Source organism: Xenopus laevis, chromosome 1S (genome assembly GCF_017654675.1).
Source record: "Xenopus laevis strain J_2021 chromosome 1S, Xenopus_laevis_v10.1, whole genome shotgun sequence".
NCBI classification, from domain to species: Eukaryota; Metazoa; Chordata; class Amphibia; order Anura; family Pipidae; genus Xenopus; species Xenopus laevis.
Window position 1 is genome coordinate 101,799,860 of NC_054372.1, and position 24,073 is coordinate 101,823,932.

The window sequence follows — 24,073 nt, forward strand, 5'->3', positions numbered from 1 at the left end:
TACAGAAGCCAAAGATGTTTAGGAAGCACCATATTACAAAGGCAGCTAAGGTAGCAGATATGTTCCAATGTAAACTTTCTCTTGCACGGACAAGAAGATTACTCTATATGTACTTGCTGTCTATGTAACAGAACTCTCCTGTACCTTCCCTGCTATGGGAAAACACAGCTTTGAAGGCGAGTGTTGCCAATAGGCATCTTAACTGTAGTTACTTGAAGATGAAATATGGACACAAAGCCATTCCAAAGGGCACTAACAGTTAACTTTTTATAATGCCGAAAGCACAAATCATTTAAGGACTGTGCCGCTTCATCAGGTGATGACCATTGAGTAAACAAAATGTACTTAAATACACCACCCCTTCATCAGTATACATAATGAGACTAAAATGGTCCACCAGTCCATAAATGCAGATTTTTTTGTCTATCTTATAAATCCAATATCCACATAATACAGACAAAATATTTGCATATATAACCAGTACTGTTCTGGCACATTTTTTATATAATTTTTCTATTGACCGAGACCCCAATTTAAATAGATTTTCACTGGGCCCCACCCTTGTCTTACTCTGGCCCTAAACATTTAGCTAAAAATGACAGCACGGAGTAGTAACGAGCAAATAGAGCACTGAGTAGTAAACTGAATGTGCAAAATATGTAGTTACTGAAAATACATCTGCCTATATACATGAGTACGCTACAATTATGGACAATAAATTAGCAAAGATACAAATGCATATTTAGTATTTTTATGTCCATATCACCACAAAGAAAAATAACTAGACAGATATTCAATTTGCAGCAAACACTTTTTTTTTTAGTATTTTATATGGCAAAATTAAGTTAACCTTTCACCTAGAGTAAAAACAGGGTTAACTCTGCTTCATTACTAAGTAGCAAAAATGCTTCTTGTACTTCCTCCAGCACTCCTGCTTTCCACCCACGCACTGTATTTCCTTTTGATGCACTTCTGTGTATACACTTATATGTACAATACACACACTATTTTCTTACTATGCTCTATATGTTGTCTTTATATGATGTGCTACACTTATATGTACAATATACACAGTATTTTCTTACTATCCTCTATCTATATGTTGTCTTTCTCCTGTGATTATGCTTGGATTTCTCTGTCTTATCCCACTCTGTTTTTTCTTTTCATCCTTCTTGTCAGATGCTTTGATGCCCGCGGGTAATAGTTTGTTATAGGTGGATAGAACACCTGTTGGATAATGAATTTCTGAATTTCAGTAAACAGTATTTCAAGACCATTAACTGTTTGGAGAGGTGATCGGTGTCAAAAGTTGCAGAGGGAATTTAAAACATTGATATAAAGAGGTGGGCTTTGGAATTTATAGAGGTAGGTCTGTAGTAAATAGTGTAAGTAAGATTTCATCTTCTAATCCCTACCTTATTTATTAAGATGGAAATAAATTAATGAATTAGAATTTTGATTAAGGAGAAAGGACTGCACAGACATAAAATTATTATTATTAATTATTTGAAGACATAAGGAATTAGCCATTGCCATTAGCGATGGGCAAATTTCTCCCATTAAGATGAAAAATTCACTAATTTATCGTGAAATTCCCTAAACGGCAAAAAATGCACAAAATTCGAAAATTGATGCCTGCGTCAATTTTGACACCAGTGGTAAAGTCAAAGGCCGTCCAAATAGTGTTGGCTTGTGCCAATTTTTATGTGAGCGCCTTTTCCGACGCACATCCAAAATTTTTTGACGTCAGTGAATTTTAGCTGGAGTTTCCCCAACGTCGAAACACAGAAATTCACTGCAAATTTGCGCCCAGTGAATTTATTTGCCCATCTCTAATTGCCATTTCATAAAAGAGCAAAGGGAAGAGTTGTAAGGATTTAATGAGAGATATGATAGATTTGACAGCAGTTGGTGAAGGTGAGAAGTGAACATTCTATAGCCAGTTTAGTACAGCTATGTTGACAACTAATGGCTGGCATTTTTACTGTATGTATTGAAAAATAATAAAATTCTGTCAATGCAGATTCCCCCAGGAGCACTTGACTTGGATGGATTCTGTTCTCAAGCTAGCCTTGGTCATTATCACCTTGAGGAAGAACCATTGGTTATAGGGGCAGTTTTGTTTTTCTGTGCTGTGAAGCAATATCTCTATGCTCAAAATTGTAAAGCCCTTTTATGCCCATACGTCATACGTTCCCAAGTTTATAAAAACTCAAACTATATCTTTTCACCTTGAGGGTAGGGGCACACGTGGTAAAAGTACATTAAAACATAATAATGTTAAAAATTTGAAATTCATTTGAAAGTTTTATATTAATTTTGTTACTATATATATAGTTGTGTTCAGAATAATAATAGTCCGACATCATCAATCACTGTTTTTGGTAGAAATTATATTTCTACATAGTAAATCATTTGCTAGTAGGTGTAGTAGAGTAAAAGAAAACCAACAAACCCAAAAGTCATGACATGCATGCTGCTGATTCTGTGTAATTGAATCATTAATTGAGTCTTGTTCAAAATAATAATAGTAGTTACAACTACTTGATTCAAAGGAAAGCAATATCTTAAAATATTTTTCAGTTTATACAGTGAATGTTTGAATTTGTAAAGAAGAATGCAGACACTACTTTTTTTTGGAACAGCCTAATATTCCCTTTTCTTCACTTTCTATAAAGGAATAACACAAATTTGATGCATTTTTCTTCATCTTTTTATTTGGTATTGAACGTGCAGTATTCCCAATGCATTTGCGTGTATGGAAATAAAACCTATTATAAGGATAATTAGAGTTATTCACTTTTTTTTTTTTTTAAACACACTGCTATTATTCTGAACACAACCATATATTTAGGAGGGTAGAAGTTCTGTCCACCTGTATTTTAGGTTGTTCAAGCTAATGCAGAGCATACACAAAGTATGGGGGGGGGTGCTGGGTAGTATGTTTCCACATGCCAGTCAGAAAGCAGGAGGGGTGGTGAAGCATGCTGGATGGGTGTCAAATCAGTTGGGGACAGCTTCTCTTTCATGTTTAATATTGTGCAGTGAGGGTGGGGCACAAGCTGTGCTGTTCAGGGAGGCTGGCTGATGGTGCACAGGATCACAGCAGAGATCCAGTAGGAGTGTGCTTTTTACCTGCCATGTTTTTGAGTCTGCCTACTGCTAGATACCTTTTCTGCACCTACATATTCCACAGAATGCTCTTACAGTAGAAAAAATTGTAGCATCTCCCACATTTCAGCATAGTTTAAGCCTACAGGGAACAGAGCTCTGTAACAGAAATCCCGAACTCTAGCAATGAAGCAGTGCCAGGTACTAGAGTTTCAGCACTTCAGTCTATTATTATTCTTATAGACCCATCAGAACTGCCTTAATACTTTTAACTTCAAGTTTATTATGGGCAAGCATTAGTCCTACGTAGTTGACCAATCAAAATTACTTATAAAATTGCTTGCTAGGGAATTAATATTCCAAAATAATATTATTTCAGGTTTGTCAAGCTCATTTCAGCTCCATTCTGTACAGAGAGCTATCACAGAACTATGGTAGCATAGGTGTTGCAAATGAGGTGTTGTACTAATTCAGCAGGAACAGCCCCTTAAAGCATTCATATCTGATAAGCTCATTTAAAAATCTCAGCTGTCATTCAAATATTGTCTGCCCCTCCTCTATGCCTTAGGCATAGAGACAGGGCAGACAGGTACTTTAACTTTCCATTCTGCACTTTCTAGATGTGACTGCTCTCCCCACATTCCCCCATTACTCTTACCCATTTAATTGTGTAGCCAGGGCATGGGGATGGATATTGGGTCCCCCATTCTGGTGCACAAACAAGATTCTGAGATGATGCAAAGCTTGTCTTAATAACAGTGTCCACAAAATGCCTCCAGCCTGCTTGCTATAATTATGAATTTCCAGACTGAAGGAAACAAGATTCAAATAATTCATATAGTGTAATTAAAGTTATTTTTGCTTGACTAATGTGATTAGCTCAGAGGGCAGGTGGCAGACTATTCAGAATAATGATGACTGAAGAGCAGGGGTTATATTTAAGCTACTTTATAACTATTTTTATTCTTTATTATAAAGTACTATGCATTTTTTTTAGATAGACTGACAGTCATTAACCTGTAACTACCTAATTTTGACCTATTAAATTTACATAGCAAATAGAAGGGTCTTCCGGAGCTTTGAGGTTGTTAGAGGCTACATTGGTTGCAGAAGCTAATACAGTGCTGATTGTTAATAAATTACTGCCCTGTAATGTACATTTGAATTAATTACAAATCAGCCTTGTACAAGGGCCGCTTCTCCAATGAGGCAAGTTTAAAAATTTGACACAGGCAGTAGTGCAGAATTGGTTACCAGGGGTGGCATAAAAATGCTCCTGGTACCTTAAAGGGACAAATTTCCATATTTTACACCAGAAATTCAGCTTTACTAGTACAACAACGGACCCCCATGCAGGAAAGGTAAGCAGGCGAGGGGGGCAGTACTGCAGGAGCCAGCTCAGAAACAGCCCTGGCCTTGTATCATGAATTTTATAATATATACTGTATATTGTATATAATTTTGAGTAAAATCAAATTCATAATAAAAAAATTATTTTGTTTAAACCTTTTATTGTCATGTAAAGAGACTAAAATACTTGGTATGTTGTTTCTCTGCATTGTAGAAACAGACATTTTTATGATGCTCCTTACAATACAAATATGTGGCCTTATGTTTTTTTTACATGGTGAAGAAATGAATTCTTTTTTAGTTTGAGTAGTGCCTTTTTTGTCTAAAAACAGTTCCCAAGGAATAAATAATTTTAAACGCATACTTTGTGAATGTAATGTAAAAATGTGACATTCAGCTCTGAAATGATCAAAGAAAAATATTTGAAACTCAAGAATGGATATACTGTTGTTAACAGATCCACTATAAATAATGAAAATTTATGTTTGTTTTTAATTGGGCATTCATAATCTTGCTATAGAATGTCACATACCAGCATTCTTCAGTTTTGTACAGTCATACAAATGTCTATGTGAGTACTTGCATTTTAAGATGGAGTTCAAGCTATGCCCTTGTTTATGGAATATTATCTCCCTGTTACTAAGGAAAATGTGCAAGGACTACCTGCAGATGCTTTGGTTTGGAAAAATAAAACAGTCTGGTATACTACATAGTAACCTTCTTGGTTGTGAGTATGTATTTAACGTTGTACCTTTTTTATTAGTTTTCGAAAAATATGGGAGGAAAAAATATTTTAATGCAGGGAAAAGTTGTAAGGACAGAGATAAGAGTGCTAAGTATGGGTGTCATCCAATTTAAGATGGTTGATTATATATTGAGTAATGTGCTGCCTATTGTAAAATATAAGGATATGTAAGTCACAATGAGTGATGTAACTAGAAGTCCCTGTCCTAAAATTGTTTGGGCCTCCCTCTCATTTTACAACTTTAACAGTTTTATAAAAAAGAGGCCCAGTTTCCAGATTTAGTGTGGATCCTGAAGGGGGACCATCACAAATTTACTTTTAAATTGTGGTACAGAATTCAATTAACCTACATTATCCTCCACAGTGTCTTGAGGTCCACAGCCCTGTCTGTTGCAGTCCATTTCCTAGTCCATAGTGCTTCCATTAATCCAGATAGTTCTGTCTGATTCCTGGGCATATACAGGTATTGGACCTGTTATCTAGAATGCTCACGTCCTGGGGTCTCGGATAACAGATCTATCCATGATTTGGATCTTCATACCCTAAGTCTATTTAATATTATTGATATTCTAATAAACATTTAATAAAAAATGAAATTAACCCATTAAGCTGGTTTTGCTTCCAATAAGGATAATATAATAAGTACATGGTACTGTTTAACTATTACAGAGAAAAAGGAAATCATTTTTAAAAGTTTGGATTATTTGATGGAGTCTATGGGAGTCAGCCCTTACATAATTCGGAGCTGTCTGGATAACTTGTTTCCGAATAACGAATCACATACCTGTATTGTAGATTAACAACAAGCACCACTGTAATAAATAGTTTATTAGCAAGCAGAGTATAAATGTGAAAAAGAAATTCCTATAAAAATACATACAAATCATAATTCTTTTTTAACCCATTGGGGGCTAATGTGTTTAATTGATGGATCCACCTGCTGACTAGGAATGCAATAAAAGTTGCAAAGAGAAAAACAATTTGCACAAATAAGAATAAAAAATTACATTTAGCAATGTAATATTCTTCCTTAAACTATTATTGCATTGCAAACTTTAATTGTGCACTTGAAGGTGTCATAATCTTTTTGAGCACACATAACTTTTTCAGTAAGAACTTTTATTACATAGAGAACTGGTGCAAACTGTAAAATTCACAATCTTTCTCTCGGAAGAGGTCGCTAAACAGTTTCTGGGTATATGAAATTCACGCAAAGGCATATGAAATTCACGCAAAGGCATAACTTTTGTTTGCGTTACCAACTTTTATTTTATTCCCCCATTTGTATTCTTAATGGAAGTTACTGAATTAGAGTGCACTGAAGGCATGAAGTCATAGAAGGACTTGATTGGCCATAGACGTAGAGGTCAGCTCGTTTGGCGATGTTGCCAAACGAGTGGATCTGTCCCCAATATGCCCACATTGAGGTGGGCGATATCGGGCTGATCCAATTGTGGGCCCTAGGGCCCAACGATCGGATTGGGATACTGGCGGTCGGATCGCATAAATGCACAGATGTGGCCGCAATCCGACAGGATTTTTTAACCTGCCCAATCGAGAAGATATCGATCGGGGAAGCCTGTCGGATGGCCCCACAACCGGGCCAATAAGCTGCCGACTCGGTCTGTCGGCAGCTTTTATCGTCCTGTGTATGGGGCCTTTAGGTACTCCTGCCCAGTAGGAAATAAGTCCAATGGAAAAAATCCAGTAGCACACCGGTAATGTTGCAAAAAATCTTCAGTGATTTATAAGCCCATATACAAACACACAGAAGGGCAACGTTTCGGGCCCTACTGGACCCTTTATCAAGCCTAATGTGATTTCTTTCTTTGGAAACATATATAGTGTCATAAGGGTGTGGTTACATCAATTTCCTCCTTTCAGCAATTCCATTGGTTAATCAAATTTACTCATCAATTAACTTTTAATGTGTTAACAATCATAGAAAAAAGTGAGTCCATATTCAGTCTGTTAATAGACAGTGTTAAAAAGTATGTCTAATAGTGAATACTGATCTCATATTACCTGAGACGCTGTCACGGTTTATATTGCACTGGGTACCCAGTCCAATCATAAGACTCATACCTTTGTGCACATTACGCAAGCAGCACTCAGTATTCATTGTAGATCAGTTAATAACCTTAAAGAGAAAAAAAAATATAAAAAGAGAGATAAATAAAAAGTAGGAAATAAGTGACCCTGTTTTTTTTTTTAAAAACGTTGCCAGCAATATTCATATAGGACTTGATGTAAAGCCAAAAGAGAGATTTCAGAAGGCGAGAAAATACTTGTGTGCAGGAGTAAAGACTCAGTCTGCTGTATCACAGAGTGGCCTGAAGATGAGAGATTCGGGGTATGCAGAGAGACATATGATGCAAGCCTGGAGAGAATGTAAAGCTGGAGTCACGCCTAAAGCACATCTTTTTTTAAGTTCTGTGTTTGCAATCCCTTTCAGCCTGACCTACCCTGGAATCCAGCTGATTGAATCACATCTAATAATGGCTTTTAAGAATCCTACAGCTGAACCAGAGCAGCAGCATGCCATAACTTTAGAACATTAGACAGAGATAAACAAGGATGTGCTAAATTGCATAGTAGAGTTAAAACAAATTAAATATACAAATACACAATCACAGTATAAAAACAAGGATACTGCTTGTGTGGTGCTCAGATCAAGCTGCCCTAATGTGCACCGAAATCATAGAAGTGGACTTGTCTTTCTTTCACTTTTCTTCTCGTATTTTGAAAGCCAAGAGCTCAGTGAGCTTGTACAAAGACATTGGCGTCTTTCTGTTTCACATCTAAATGCTTTTTGGCATTTGGCTTAGAGCAATGTCACTTGGGTCTGGCGAGTGCTTTAATGGCAGGTAATACACTGAGGGATGTTAATATGACAGAAAAAAATGCACCGATCTGGGACTTTCTAACTTAGTAACTTGAAGGAATAATTGCCCTACTGAAAGATCAACTTGTGCCCAAGCTTCAGTTTTTTGGAAGACTCGCTAAAACAAGTTTCCTTTATTTTGCACCTACCTTTATTTATGCTGTTTAAACTTTTCTCCCTTTCCTGATGATAAAAGGCAGCTGGTATGGTGCCATATTGCATCGACTACCCCTGGAAAAACATTTGGAGGGACCCGGTTCACATTACCTTGCACCGCTGTGCTGGTTGCTGGGATTTTAATACTATAAAGGAAGCTGTCCTCGGGGTCTGCTTCCTCTATAGTTATACCATTTGCCTGCACTGTTTTTCTGTAGTAGTGCCTTGTAATGTGGTCATATGAAATTGCTTCCATAATTCCATTTTATATGTCTTGACAAGTAGTTTGGTCCATTCTTTATATATACCATCTCAGTAATTTCTGTACATGTACATTTCTGTAAGAGCTGATATATCCACTGAAAATACTTCAATACCTGTATATTTTTAGAAATATATACAGAGAAAGTTAATAGTTAGTGTAGCAGAGGTGTAACCGCAGAGGAAGCTGACCCTGCCGTTGGGGGGGGTGGGGCATAAGTGTAGAGGGCCTAGTACTATGGCCCTAGTTAGTGGACATTTTAGCCATGGGGCTAAGTTCCATCTCTGTAGTGTAGGTGTTATTTGTTCTAATATTTAAAGATGGCACGTGGTATTTAAAATGTGGGGAAAATAGGAATCATCATTGTCTTTAGGAATGGCTCCACTTTAGTTAACTGTTCAGCCAATTGGTTTTGTCTCTATGTTTTGGTTGTTGCTTATGAAGTCGTCATTGGCCTGCTCTAAGCAGTTTTTTTTGTTGCCAATGTGTAATCTCTTAAGTGTGTTGCTCCATCTCTGGATGTCACACACAGACCATATACTTACTGTATCAGAGATTAAATTGTTGCTCAATGCATTGAAACTTCTATATTTTCTTTATATTTTCTCATTGGAATACATTTAGTAGACACCAGTTGGACATTTTATGTTTCCAGGGCCGATCCTGGCCCCTTTGCCACCCGAGGAAGCTTGCCTTCCTCCCCCTATACTCCCCTTTTTGGTGCTAGAGTGGTGCAGGGGGCCAGGACGCTAATGCTCACTGTGCCAGAAGAGCCGAATTTTCAGTTTAAAAATCAATTTGGCTCTTAAAGTTACCAGGAGCGGCATTTTTGCCACCCCTGCTAATTAGTGGGGCGCTGCTGTATGAGGCAAGTTTCTCAATTTGCTCATTGGCACAACCCCCTATGTGTTTTGATACTTCTGGGGGACACCTTGCTCTGTAAAATACATGCCTATCAACCCCCCTCCCCCCAGTTTTCCAGGTTACCCGATTTTAAAGGAGAACTAAAGCCTAACTTTAGTTGTACATTATGTTTTGGACTTCTGTACCAGCCCAAGGCAACCACAATAGCAGTAAAGATCTATGTCTCCAAAGATGCCCCAGTAGCTCCCCATCTTCTTTTCTGCTGATTCACTGCACATGCTCTGTGCAGCTGTTACGTACTAAGCTTGGAGACCCACTCACAATATACAGTGCACATAGAATATAAATGTCATGATATAAGGCTGATTAATAATGAATACAAATAATTACTACATGGCAGCACAGAACCAGCGCAACTAGCATGTAATAATCAGCCTTGTAGGATCAGCTTTTATTCTAGGTCAACCTAATTTTCTGCTTGATAATTTGCCACAACCACTAAACTTAGCTTCTCACAGCTGCTCAGAGCCCACTGAGCATGTGAGTGTCGCAGACAGTTTCCAAGATGGTGACTCCCTGTGACAAGTTTGAAGCCCTGCTATTGAGAAGCTGCAACTTTAGGCTGGTGCAATAAGTTCAGTATATAAAATATGGCATTTTTAGCCATATAGATTTTTAGGGTTTAGTTTTCCTTTAAACCCCCCAAGCTCCCATCTTTATATTTCCTCTTCGAGTAAGATGCGCACGCATATGCACAGTAAGCATTTAGTGGCAGGAGAAGCAGGGGATAAACACAGTTTATCAGTTGAAGAACCTTGCCTCAGAAGGCCCTAGTGTCCCACAAGTTACCAGGGGCAGCAAAAAAAAACAGCTGTGTCTAGGTCCAACATTTTGGATATAGAAATAAACAGATGAGAGTATAGAAAATACACTGTTTCCTTCTATATCTATCTTAAAGGCAACTTCAGATTTCAGTTTTGTTACTAACCATTGCTATTACAATTGCTATTACATATGAATTGGTGTTCTGTACTTCCTTCTAACAAGCTAGTTAAAGATGTATAGTTTTTCTAAATTGCTATGCTACCACTTGTAGTAAACAGACATGGTTACAAGTAATGTAACCTCGGGATTTGCAGATAAAGGGGATTTGGTTTGCTCTAAAAATAGCACTATGCAAACAAAGTTCAAGCAAAATAGGCAGTTGTTTGCCAATTAGTAACCATTTATCCTAAAGGAGATCACAGCAGATCTCAGAAATGTACTTACAGCCAGAACATGTTTCTTCTGTCTGCTTTGCATTCACATTTTCTGCTTATTGTCAGAATTCAGTCATTATTTGGCATTTCTATGTGCAAATGTATGCATTTTGAAGGACAAATGCTGTAACTTTTTTGTTTAATGAACTCAATATTATACAGTGTGTATCGGATGCATTATGATCTGTATTTACAGAATGTGCAAAGATTTGCATTGGTTTTAGCACATGGGGGGGTTCACAAATGTGTAATTATTTTATGTTATACAGGTATGGGACCTGTTATCCAGAATGCTCGGGAACTGGTGTTTTACAGATAACAGACCTTTCCTTAATTTGAATTGCCAGGCATATCAACAATGGTGGGCAATTGTTACACAGAAACATGTGCCTGCAGCACAATTTCAGAGTGACATTAGCCTGATATTTGGGGGCATCCAAGCGATTTCTATTCATATAAATGGGATGCCTGTAATCTCTATATGTGCTTTTGACCTTAAGGGCAGGGGCAGATTCGGGGAGATTCCATATTTTTCCAGTGAACTGTCTGAAATTTAAAGCGGCAACATTTAAAACCCTGCTGATAGCCCCAGAGATAGCACAGAAATCTAGACTGAATAGTAATGAAATGTTACTTAGAACAAGGAAACAAGTTGTAGACACCATTTTACAGATTGAGTGAGCAAACAATGTAGTAAAGCAGTAGGAAAAGCAAATAGAATGGTAGCAGCCAATAGCAGCCAGTATGACACCAGTGTGAAGTTTGCTTAAAGGGGCAATATACCCCTTTTTTAACTTGAGTTCTAAAAATTGTGCTTGAGAAAACTGTAGATTTTTTTGTAATTAAAGTAATTATTAGCACGTCCATTTTTACAACCACACCCCCTAATTACCATGTCCATTTTATAAAATTTGGCAGGTTATGAAAGTTTGAACATATTTCTGTGGATTTTATGTTATTACAGTTTTGTAAATTAAGGTGAATTGCCCTTTAAGCTGCAAGTCAATTTCCACAAGAAAAAGCCAATTTAGTTAGAAACTTTGTATCTTTTTCTGACTGTTGAGTGCAGGAGATGAAATAGAAAGTTGGGACATTTCATTATCAATCCGGGACTGCAGATTGAGCTGTCAAAATCGGGACTGTCTCACAAAAAACAGTACAGTTGGGAGGTATGTCAGAGACCTGGTTAGTGGGGTGAAACCCCATCAAACAGGCTATCAGTGCAGCCCAGAGTGAACTGTTATATCTGCTATTGCTTAAAACAGATAGTGTTTGTGGACATTTGAATGACTGTATGCCATTAATTGAAAACAGAGCTTGCCTTAGAAGAACAAAACAAATCATATATAAACAGAAAGTTGATTGCATCATTCTTTGTAAACAGACAACAAAATGTCGGGAAAAATAGCCTCTATGAAAGCTGTCTCACTTTTTTTGTGCAGTGGGGCACTTCCCCAAAGGTGGCCATAGACGCGCCAATAACATTGTGCAAAAAAAATTTCGTATGATATGCGGTGAGTGTATTGGGGGAGACAAGCCTTTTGAAGGCACCCGAACAGTGGCCATTGTTAGTGCTGAATTGTCACATACCTGTATAATTCTATTGTTTCTACCTGTATAACTGACAATTCAGCGCTACACGTGTGTATTGAAACAAATTATCTTACTTAGATAGATCTTTTCCTGGAAAGATCGTAATTGTTACGTCTATGGCCACCTTGACGCCTTTATATTTGCGGGTCAGATTGCACTGAAATGCTTTGACATGATAAAACACATAGGAATTTTGTAGGTCAGTACAGGTGTGTAGGTATGGGTATGGAGCGTGCTCTGCTTCATGAAAAACGGGTATCAGAAGGACTCTTTATAAAAATATATTTTCTGCGTCTTTGATGTTATAATAACAGCTTTTCGATAATGTTAATGCCACAGCCTCTGCGGAACAGCAAATTACTTTTCAACCTTATGGTAACCATCATGCCATCATAATGTTTAAGCTAAGGGACAAAACCATTGCTGAGTCCACTGGCTAACGGCCAGTCTATTTTTAATAAGTCAGACTGTTTCCCTGTTACAGGCAAATTAGTTAGCCCACAGAATGGAAAAGTTGGCTGGTGTCTCCTGTTAGTGCTTCAAAGCTCTGCAGTCATTTATCCGTAGTTCAAGCCTTTTTGCAAAAAAGATCAGTGTCTAAATTCATACTGTTTTGTCATTGCGTCTGTTGATCACATTGAAGTCTTGTTAGTAATTTTATCTGTCTACTTCCTTGTTAATTGCAATATATGTAATTCATCCCATTCTTTATCAAGACTGGCAGGAACATTTGTTTGGTTCCTTTTGGACTATGGATTAGGCCGGTGACACAAGCAAATTTCTTTCCTGCATATTTCAAAGACTGATTTGTTTTCTTTTGTTGTAAGCTGTGTCTGAGTTCAAATTCCCTGTTCTTGTTGACTCTTGCACTTATTGACTGCACTCTATACAGATCAAGCTTCTTGCTTAACAGAATGCATGACTGACTGCCATTGGCATTATTTCAGGTGTTTACAAGAGATCCCGATTATCTTTTCCATCAGAGTACTTGTCCACTAGTCAGAAGTCCAATTTATCAGCCCAACCCTTCTGTTTGATGATTAAAGTTTATACCATTATTGTTTATCTAATTTTATTATTTGAAAGGTATATAGGATAGATGTGGCTATCCAATGGATATACATTATATAGCACCTACACCCCAGGTATGACATTATTAAAAATCTTGTCCACATTAATGTGGCATTTTAGAGAATGTGCAAACTATATGGAAAAGGTCAAGCAACACTATTTGTAGAAGAAAAATATGTTCTTTTGTAAATTTGGGGTCCACTTTCAGTTTTCATTAATGCCATGATGTCTGGTATTTTTGTTGACTCTGTAGGGCATGCAGAGATGAGTAGTTGTGGGAGCACTTGTGTTATGGTATGCTTGAACAGGCCTTTAATACACAGCAGATGAAGGACCAATAGATTGGCCAGGTTTTGAATACTGGTATTCTAAAGGCATCATTGTTTTGGTTGACTCATCTTATTTTCTCATGCACCTATCCACATTCATGCAACATTTAGCATCCAAGTCTTCTGCTAATATCGGTCAGCTCATCTCCTACCATACGCGCACCGAATTTGCACCATGTTGTACAATATTATCTGTGCGTCTATGGCCATTTTTCGTGTGAATGTACCACTGACCCCTTTAAAAGTAAGAAGAAATTAAAATAATTTAAAAGGTAGTCCCCTTTGTTGTTGTTCATCTGTAAATCTATGAATAACCTGTAAAATACTTTCATTATAAGTCATGTATATACAGTATATCCTACTGTAAAATAAAAGATGTATGAAAGCTTTTGCTTTTACTATATGGACTATATGGCCATAGAATTACTTCTAAGTGACTACTTGTATCCTTGTATTTTACTATACAGGGTGTATAATTTCTTACCCATCCAAAACAATTTATCAATATAATGAAATGAAGTATTTTCTTTTTTTATTTTAAAGCAACAGTAACATCAACAAACGAAAGTGTTTTTAAGTAATGAATAAACAATGAAGCTTTGCCCTGCACTGGTAAAACTTGGGTGTTTGCTTCAGAAAGACTACTATAATTTATATTAGCAAGCTGTTTTGTAGCCATGGGGGCAGCCATTCAAGCACAAGACAAATAGTAGATAACAGATAAGCTATGTAGAATCACATTGTATAAGACAGGGCTTATCTGTTATCAGCTATGTAACCTGTGCCTTTTCTCCTTTTTTAGCTTGAATGGCTGCCCTCACAGCTACCCAGCACCTTGTTTATATGTACTATAGTAGAGTTGCTAAAGCAAACAAACCATTTTTTTTTACCAGTGCAGGCTAACAGTGCATTATATTTTAATTAATTTAATACACTTTCATTTGTTGGTGTTACTGTTCCTTTAACTATCCATTTAAACAGGTTAGTAACATTTAAACTGTAATAGGGTTGTGAGAAATGTTTTAGTTAACTGCTTACTTGCTTCCTTACGCATCCCAGCTACTGTGGGGGATTTTCACACACACAGAGATGCAGAGGTAACAAACCCAGAAAAACTGCTGAGAATACGTGGCAGATCTTAGAATAACAGACGTTCCCCCAGCTGTGAGAAGGAAACCCAAGATTTGTCTGTTCTAAATGTCTGTTCCTTTATTCTTGGAAAAGAGCTTGTGAACCACTCAAGTTAACGCTGTCCATGCCAGAGGATCCCTTGTTGTAAGATGTTATGTACTTTGGCATGTGATAACAATTGAGTTGAAGGATGATGTGCTTTCATGAACTGTGTGGTACATAATAAAATGAACTGCATTATAATAAAGTGGATAGAAACATTAGTCGTTCACCTGTAGATTCATGGGAAAGTTGTTTTTATTAGTGTTAATTAGATTAGTAGGGATAAACTTAGAGTATTATCCCTACTTTTCAAGAGTTCTTGTAAAGGATAGCTGTATGAGTTCATCTAACTGCATCACCAGTTGGTTCCGGTTAGAAGGTCATTTGCGGAAAAGGGATGCTGCAGAGTAGATGCTATGGATGACAGGAGGTTTAATGTAAGCGTGTGTTCCTGTCAGTAGTTTTCTGAAACAAAGTAGTGTTAATTTGTATATTTGTGCTAGTTGTAGGTCAAAGGATAAAGACACCCCGAGCTACTAGTAGCAGCTACTAGTAGCAGCTACTAGTCACGGCTACAAAATATACAATAGTGATAATTGGCTTTGCTAAGACACTGCATGTGTTTTATCATAGGCAATTCTCAGTATTGTCTATGGCAGGCTAGTTTCTTGGCATTTTGTAGCAACGGCAAGTGGCTGCTACTAGTAGTTCTGTGTGTCTTCAACCTAAGAATCAAATTATCCTCTCATCGATAGCTGCTCTAAATCTAATAGAGTGAAGGGAGTTAAGGCTGTAACCATTTGATTAAATTGTTGTATAGTACCAGTCCAGAAAATAAGCAAAACGTCCAAATGCCACAACTTAAAGATGTATGAACCAAATTGAAGGAAGATATGTTGATGTGCATATGCTGACATATTTAAATTAGTAAATGCTGGGGCAACATTAGAGCCCATACTGGCCCCACTCTATTGTAGATAATAGGAGAGTTCAAATTTGAAATAGTTGAAAATAGTGTTAAAAGCTAATTAGAGTAATTTTATGGACTGTATAACAGGGTTCCCAGTACTCTTCTTTAATAGTGTCCCCTCAAGGACTTTATTTTTATTTTTTATCTTTTGCTTTTTTTTTGTATTGTTTTCTATTATTCTTGTTTGTTCTTTAATCTTTATTTTTTATTACATTTTTCCTTTCCTTCTTTGGTTCATTCGTCTCTACGTGCTTTTCATTCGCACATACCAATATGTTCCTGTCAGATCTCTTACTATCTACTCACTAGGGCTGTGCCATACTCTTTCTATGATGACTACCAAGACAATCTGAAGAATCTTGAACCTCACTTCTATGTATAGATTAAACTTTGGTGCTGTTACTTTACTAATTCTGCTCTGCAATGAGACTAGACAGGCTGAGCTCCAACAGATACTTTGTATTCAAATGTTATTAATCTTGTATGTTACACAGAGATTACCTGAATGTTACTTTGTATCTCACTCGTATCCTACTGTCTTTTTGGATACTTTTCTGTATGCCCCAGTTTTACACTATGTACAATTTGCTTTTTCTTTTGTCCCTGCACAATTATGGAGTTCAAATGTCATTACAACTTTTCCACCAGAGTGTTTTTATTAGACACCTATTTGCTTGTTTTTATTAGACACCTATTTGCTTGTGTATTTACTTAGTAGGTCTCTATAAAAAGATATTATATAAAACAGCTCATGTGTAAAACCCTGATTTGTGTAAATAAACCATTTTCATAGTAATATAGTACATACTTTTTAGTAGTATGTGCCATTGGTTAATCCTAAATATAAAATTGCCATTTCAAAAAATAAGGGCCGTCCCCTGGGATTGTAGGCAGGGCAGCCATCAGGGGGGGACAGGGGGGGGGAGTTGTAGGAGGCCCGAGGGTAAGGGGGGCCCTGCCACGCTGCAATTTCATGATTAGCTGGACCCCCTGCTTTCTGAGAGCTGCTGACTTCGGGAAGGCAGGGTGGGAGCACAAAGGGCGGTATATTCTGTCCGTTACTTCCCCTTATTGGTCACTAAGTTTAAGTCCCGGTTGAGCTGCTCAGGGATTGGATAGCTGAGGTTTGAACTTCTCCTCCCGCTCATCCAATCACCATGCAGCTTAACCAGGACTTGAAATTCTGTGACCAATAAGGGAAGAAAATGCTGTCACTGGAAGAAGATGCAGCCACCTGTGCTCCCCTCCTCCCTCCCTTCCTCCCTTAGTTGGCAGCTCACTGACAGCAGGTGAGCCACACTAATTAAGTAAGTGTAACATGGCAGGGCCCCCTAAAGGTAACCCTTTGTGGTCCCTGTTGTGTGGTGTTTTTTAAACTTCTGGGAGAGCAAGTTTTTCTTATAACGTGGGGGGGGGGGGGGGCCCTGGCCACCAATTTTTGTTTCCCCATGTGGTGTCCTAGCCACCAATATTTTTTAATGGGAGGCCCTGACCACAAATGTTTTTTTTAAATGGGGGGGCCCTGACCACAAATGTTTTTTTCAATGGGGGGGGGCACTGACCACCAATATTTTTTTATTTTTAGTAGTAAGTGTATTATTATTAACACGTGGGAACCATAGCCACCAATGTTTAGTTTTTTTTTTTAGTGTGTGGTGGGGGGTGGACCTGTGGGATGTGGAGGGCGGACCTGTAGGTGGGGCTTGTGGTGGGCGCAGCCCAGGGGGCCCAGGAAATTTTTTTTGTATGGGGCCCTGTGATTTCTGATGGCGGGCCTGATCGTACGATTCACCGTGCACACAAACAAACCATACATGTTAGGTCACATGAGCCAATTAAAAGACAGAGTTCTGTCTTTTACTTCCATACTTCTTCCATTTACAGTTAGAGTTGTATTGATCTCTGAGGCAACACAGAGATAGGGTTGCCACCCGGCCGGTATTTTACCGGTCTAGCCGGGGCCGGTATTACAAATTCACCGGCAATGTAGTTGGATTCTTTATATCCGGGCAAGTATCTTTGCATTATGGCATTTAGTAAAGCTACAGACGCTTTGTTGTTTATTAGTTTTAGTTTTGGATATGTGTCTTATTTTTAAATGATGGAGAGGGAACAGTATTCATGTCTTGCTGTATCAAAGCATTTTAAAAGGGTACAAAAGGGTTTTATTACAGCAGGCAAGCAAGAGAGGCAAGATCCTACATTAACATTGTTCCAACTCAGCAAAGCTCACATCAGTTGGTGGCACTGCTAATTCAGTCAAATTACCAGCCTGTGATATAGCCAGCATTCAGCATAAGGGCTCTGTATAAATATTGCCATATGCAGTATTCTTTGGCAGGAGTCTAAGTTGACATGTGTCACTTTGGCTGCATCCATACAGGAACACTGCAGGACACCTCTGGAGACATTAATGTGGTGCTTAAAGCACCCTCAAAACGCATCAGTTAATAGTGCTGCTCCAGCAGAATTGTGCACTGAAATCCATTTCTCAAAATATTTTTTTTTTTTAAATCTGACATGGGGCTAGATATATTGTCAGTTTCCCAGCTGCCCCAGTTATGACTTGTGCTCTGATAAAGTTCAGTCACTCTTTACTGCTGTACTGCAAGTTGGATTGATATCAGCCCTCCCCCCCCAGCAGCCTAACAACAGAACAATGGAAAGGTAACCAGATAGCAGGTAGATCTAAGAACAGCATTCAATAGTAAAATCCAGGTCCCACTGCGACACATTTAGTTACATTGAGTAGGAGAAACAACAGCTTGCCACAAAACAGTTTCATCCCAAAGTGCTGGCTCTTTCTGAAAGCATATGACTAGGCAAAATGACCTAAGATGGCTGTCTACACAGCAATATTACAACTTAAAAAAAAATACACTTGCTGATTCAGGAATGACATTTTAGAGTAAATTATTTGCAGTGTAAAAAGTGTAATTTAGAAATAAAAACGACAACATAAAAATCTTGACAGAATCCCTTTAAGTTCAGAGGCAGCATTTCTGGTTCAGGCTGGCCTAATAGAGGAGATGTAAATCGGATTAAAAATGAAACTTAATATCAGTGTTATTAATAGAAAAAAAGATTAAAAATATAGGAAGGCTGGCATTTTTTCCAGAAAAGGTGGCAAACATATCTGTAAGGCACATTGCTTTTCATGCAGATGATTTTTACTAAAAAGGCCCAGTGACAAATTATATCTAAAAATGATTTCCAAATGTTGGCATTTGGTGAATTCATATGTGTCCTTACTGCACGTTTATCAAGTGGCAAGTACTGAATTCTATTAAGGATATAATACTGTATATGTTATAATTAATAATTAAGCATAAAATATGCCCTGTGTTTAAAGTGTGTGTATTTCTCTCTGAATAGTTCTGAATTATATTTTGGAGCACAAAATTCAAAGCTGAAATTGCATTGTTTGAAAAGCAAAAAATCTAAATGGATGTAAATGAATCATCTTATTTGAAGTACTGCGCTCATCGATTTTGGTTCATATTGGTTCTCACAACATTTTAGCTAATAAGGTCCATGCCATGAGAGGGGTGGGCCAGTGACATTGCAGGCGAAGTGAACGACGTCACAGAGGTGGGGCTACAACGCGGCAATCAGCAATTGGCTGATCGCCATGTCAATCAAGGGCGATCATGCCCAGTATTCCTTATTTGAAAAACTGGGCAGACTGTCTTGACCCGGGCAGGCCTTCTGAAACCTGGGCTGTCTGGGTCAAATCTGAACAGGTGGCAACCCTAGTAGGGCATAAAGGTACGACCCAGTCTCTGCTTTGGGCCACTGCGTCTGTTTCAGAATCAGTGCTGTATAGGGGGACTGCTATCTATTATGGTTAATCCAATGAAAAAAACAAAGCAAATGACTAAACTAGCTTATTGAATCCAAATTCTTAGGGCAAGAAGAGCCTTGCTGGCTTGAAACATAACTCTGTTCCATATACTGTGAATAAAGGTATTCTACTTCCTATTGTAGCACTGCCCAACTCCGTTCCTTTAGGCTAGATTTTAGAGCCATGTTGTTGTAAGAAAGCATTAGTACTTCATTTAGTTGTTATTCACCCATAAACTAATGAAGGTGAAGCAAACTGTGCCATAATGTTAAATCACTGTTTGCATGTATTTCCTATCTTATTAATTTGCTTGGATGTCTAGCATGCATAGTCCCACATTCTCAAAACTGTTGCTGAAGTACTCTTCTTACATTTTTTTGTTTTGTATGCAGACAAGCAGCATATAATAAATGTAATGGCAAACTATGCAATTATTTGTCCATTACTTTAGAAACAGGTGCATGAATCACTTTTTCAGCCACTGATTTATGTCAGAGATAATGGATATCTAATCATTTTGCTGGCAAATAGTATTGATGCATTGTGTTGCTGTTGACATACAAGCATTTTTAAAAACAAAAACAGTGCTGACTTAGAAAAACCGGATAGTGGTAGAATATTACTAATGTGGCTAATTACACAGATAATTCTTGTAATAAAAAATAAAATGTTTTTACTTAAGGAAAGTGAATCAATGGCAGCTATAATGCTGCATGGTATTTAAATGTTATAGTCACAAATGTTTAATATAATTCTTTCTTTGTTTCTCTTTTTTTTCTCCTGACCAGTTTGCTGCAGTATGGATATCCGAAATAATATCAGTCAGTTCAGTATGCTTGAGGACTGTACAGTAATTGAGGGTCACCTTCAGATCTTGCTTATGTTCAGCAGCAAACCAGAGAACTTCCGAGGGTTGAGATTTCCCAAGCTCACCATGATCACAGATTACCTCCTGCTTTTTCGGGTCTACGGCTTGGAAAGTATAAAGGACCTTTTCCCAAACCTTACAGTTATCCGTGGTACACGCCTCTTCTTCAACTATGCCCTAGTCATCTTTGAGATGGTCCACCTAAAGGAGATTGGACTCTACAACCTAATGAACATTACTAGAGGGTCTGTTAGAATTGAGAAAAATAATGAGCTTTGTTATCTTTCTACAATTGATTGGTCCATAATTCTTGACTCTGTGGAGGATAATTACATTGAACTTAACAGAGACAATAAAGAGGAGTGTGGAGATGTTTGTCCTGGCACAGTAAAAGGCAAGAGCAAATGCAAACAGACATTAGTTAATGGAGCCCTCGTTGAGCGCTGCTGGACACAGGACCACTGTCAAAAAGGTAAGAAGTAATAACAGGATTGCTTTAATTAAAATTAAAATCTTACTCCTTCAAGCTTGTTCTGTAGGGCAGAATACTTAACTAGTTGTTTTGAGATACATCACCAGAAATTACGACTTTTTCCAATTACTTTCTATTTTCTATGTCACAGTTTTTCTAATATTGAAGTGTAAAGTGCCATTTTTCACCACCTGACGCAGCTGAGGGGGGGAGGGGGCGCCGACCCTGTAAACTGTTCTAAATTGGTACATTTAGTTGATACATTTCTTATTTTTGTCCCTGCTGAATAGAGCTCTGGGTTTCATTAGAAAGCTGTTAGGATTGATACAATAGTTGCTAATACTCTGGAGATGCTGCTGAGAAATGTAACAACTCAATGTTGCAAAATTGTAACAGTTTATAGTCTGCGTTTAAATTACTGAGCTGTGAGGCTCAAACACCAGAGACACCAGAAACTTAGATTTTGGAAAAACAGTAAAAAACTTATAATGGAAAGTAATTGAAAAAAGTCCTTATTTCTGGGGAACAATCTAAAAACAACTGAACTGAAAATAGTGTTTGGAAGGTAAACAACCCCTTTAAGCCAAAGGGATGTGCTCAGAAAGATATCTAATGAAGCAATTTGTAAAATGTAATAGCCTCTCTGATACTAGCCATTAGCTAATACATTTTTTGCTTTAAGCCCCACTTTCCAGGTCCAATATTTATTCAGAGCCAATAATTGGTCAGAACCTTATTTTCCAGTTCCAAAAATAATTATGCCCAAAATACTGTTTGCATTGTTTTACTGCTACTGGTGAAACAGATTTGGAGAAATTGCCACATTTATTTTGCTTTTTGCCTTCTGGATTCCTTAGTTCCATCTCTAGTAAATGTCTTGATATGTCCTATATACACCCAGAGCTGAATAATGATAATGCCATAAATCCATTTAAGATACAAGTATAATAACAAGAGTAGCATGTTAAGGACTTCATGTCCCAGAGTCTCCTTATTACCATAGGACTTCAGCTCCTGAAATCCTATTATTGCATTAGCGGCTTGTGTGTGTGGTATTGGTTTTGCGATTCAGCATATTTTATCACATACTTTTTGTTTTCAAAGCTCTCTCTCTCTCTCTCTCTCTCTCTCTCTCTCTCTCTCTCTCTCTCTCTCTCTCTCTATATGTGTGTGTGTGTAATGTGTATATATATATATATATATATATATATATATATATATATATATATATACACTACTTTCCACAGACCAAACTACATTTCTGTGTACAAGCAGGTCACACAGACATTATATCCTAATGTCAAAGGGCAGTAAAGGAAGTAATTATGATAGGAATTGTGTTCTAGGAAATAGCAGTCTTAAAATAAAAAGTATGATACTGAATCAACGAGGCGTGGATAAGGTCAATTTCCTGTTTAACTTTAGTGATGTCGTATTAATGACATCCTGTTTAGGCCACACATCTTAAGGAAAGGTTGAAGATAAATTCAGGAGACCGCTAGCTCAAGCATATGGAAAGTGATTGGGTTAGACGGGTTGTGGTTTTGTCAGCTTTCTAGAGACCTCTCACTTTTGGAGTATGTCTTACCTATAAGTATGTATTGAAGAAAGAGCAGTGTGTAGTAAGAACCCCATTTTCAGTTTAAAATAATTTAAATTGGAATGTCTAGGTCAAAATGTATGTATTTGGTTCTAGGATGGATGTCTATCATTGAAAATGCATCTCATGCAATATAGGATAAGTAGGATAGAGAGTTCTAAATCTAAATGAATTGTTATATATCAGTTATTAAAGATAATTAGCCATCTTTGTCATACAAAGGTCACACAATCATACAGTATTGCAGTACATAACATGAACAATACACAATATTAAATTTGCTTCCTGAATTGCTTTTTTTATGTGTGTGAATATGTGTGTGTGCGTATGTATATTTATGTATACACATATTTGCTTATAAAGGTGGTGAATGTTTATTTTTTCCTGTTGAGAAAGATAAAGCCTGTATCCTGTACCAACAGTACTATTTGAGATTTGGGATCATGAGCATGTAAAGCCTAAGCAGACAAGTGAGTGATTAATATATGTGACTTAAATTAATATGATTCACCTGACCTGTAGAGGAGGAACGAATACATTTGGACATGGTAAGGTACAGTTTAAGCTGCGAGAAATATCAAACTGCTTCTTAAAAAGCTATTAGTGTTTCTGGGTCAACAAGCAGATCTCTGGATTTTACTATATTTGTTCTTCCTTTCATATGGATTATTAACATCTCGGGTCTGCTAGTGGGAACCATACGTTTTGTGAAATAACTAAGACTGATCTTTGTAAAGCACTGCATAAATGTGTCAGTGCTGTGTAAATAAAGGATAATAAATAAAAATGCTGATTACGAAAGGACAGAAACCTACACTTCCATGGTTTTGACGTCTGTGTGTGCGTGTGTAAAGGGAGAAAAGCCCATGCTTCTAAAGTTCTGACGTGTGTATCCACTCAGAACTGAGAAAAGTGCGAATGTCAACTGAAGGGAAGATCAACTGTGTTGAAGTGGCTCAAAGTTTAACTAAATGAGCAAGTCCTATGCAAGTAATTTCAGAATTGCAGTGCTGTCTTAGGCTAAATTCTCCCATTTTTACTGTTCATACTGAAAATATATAGTTTTGATTTTCCTGCACCTTAAACCTTTTTTTAATTACATGCCATTAATTATTAATTTCCCTGCCTATAAATCATGCCCTTTTGGAGCACAGAGATCTGCGGCTGCTTTGATGGGTTTAGCTCTACTTGCATTATAGGTTATATTCATAAGGAATGGGCTGGCTTGGTCCCCCTCAGGCTATTGTCTGCTCTCGCACCTGATTTATTTTTTACCAAGGTGCCCCCCCCCCAGTCTTTTTAAACGTCCCCTATATTCTTTAGCTCCTCATCCAGAGGTCTGTTATACAAATCCACATCTTATCTATATTTTTTCCAGTTCTTCCTGTTTCTCGTGTTGTTCTAGCTTTCCCCTAAACAAACAGGGCACTTTTTCTTTAAAAGCAAGGTTCTTGCATTTTTCTAATTTTCACCTTTTGGTATGCATTGTCTTACATCCACTTTGCATGTTCTGAAGTATCCT

At 37.5% G+C, this 24,073-nt stretch overlaps 1 protein-coding gene across 1 annotated transcript in view; it reads left to right on the forward strand.

The window, feature by feature from the left end:
* The window catches only part of insr.S (insulin receptor S homeolog), a gene marked incomplete at its 3' end in the record, with an annotated part of 58,999 nt that overhangs the window by 12,257 nt on the left and 22,669 nt on the right, over window positions 1-24,073 (forward strand). The window contains 1 exon segment of the mRNA NM_001127868.1: window positions 20,400-20,951. Within this exon segment, the coding sequence (NP_001121340.1) occupies window positions 20,400-20,951 (552 nt within the window).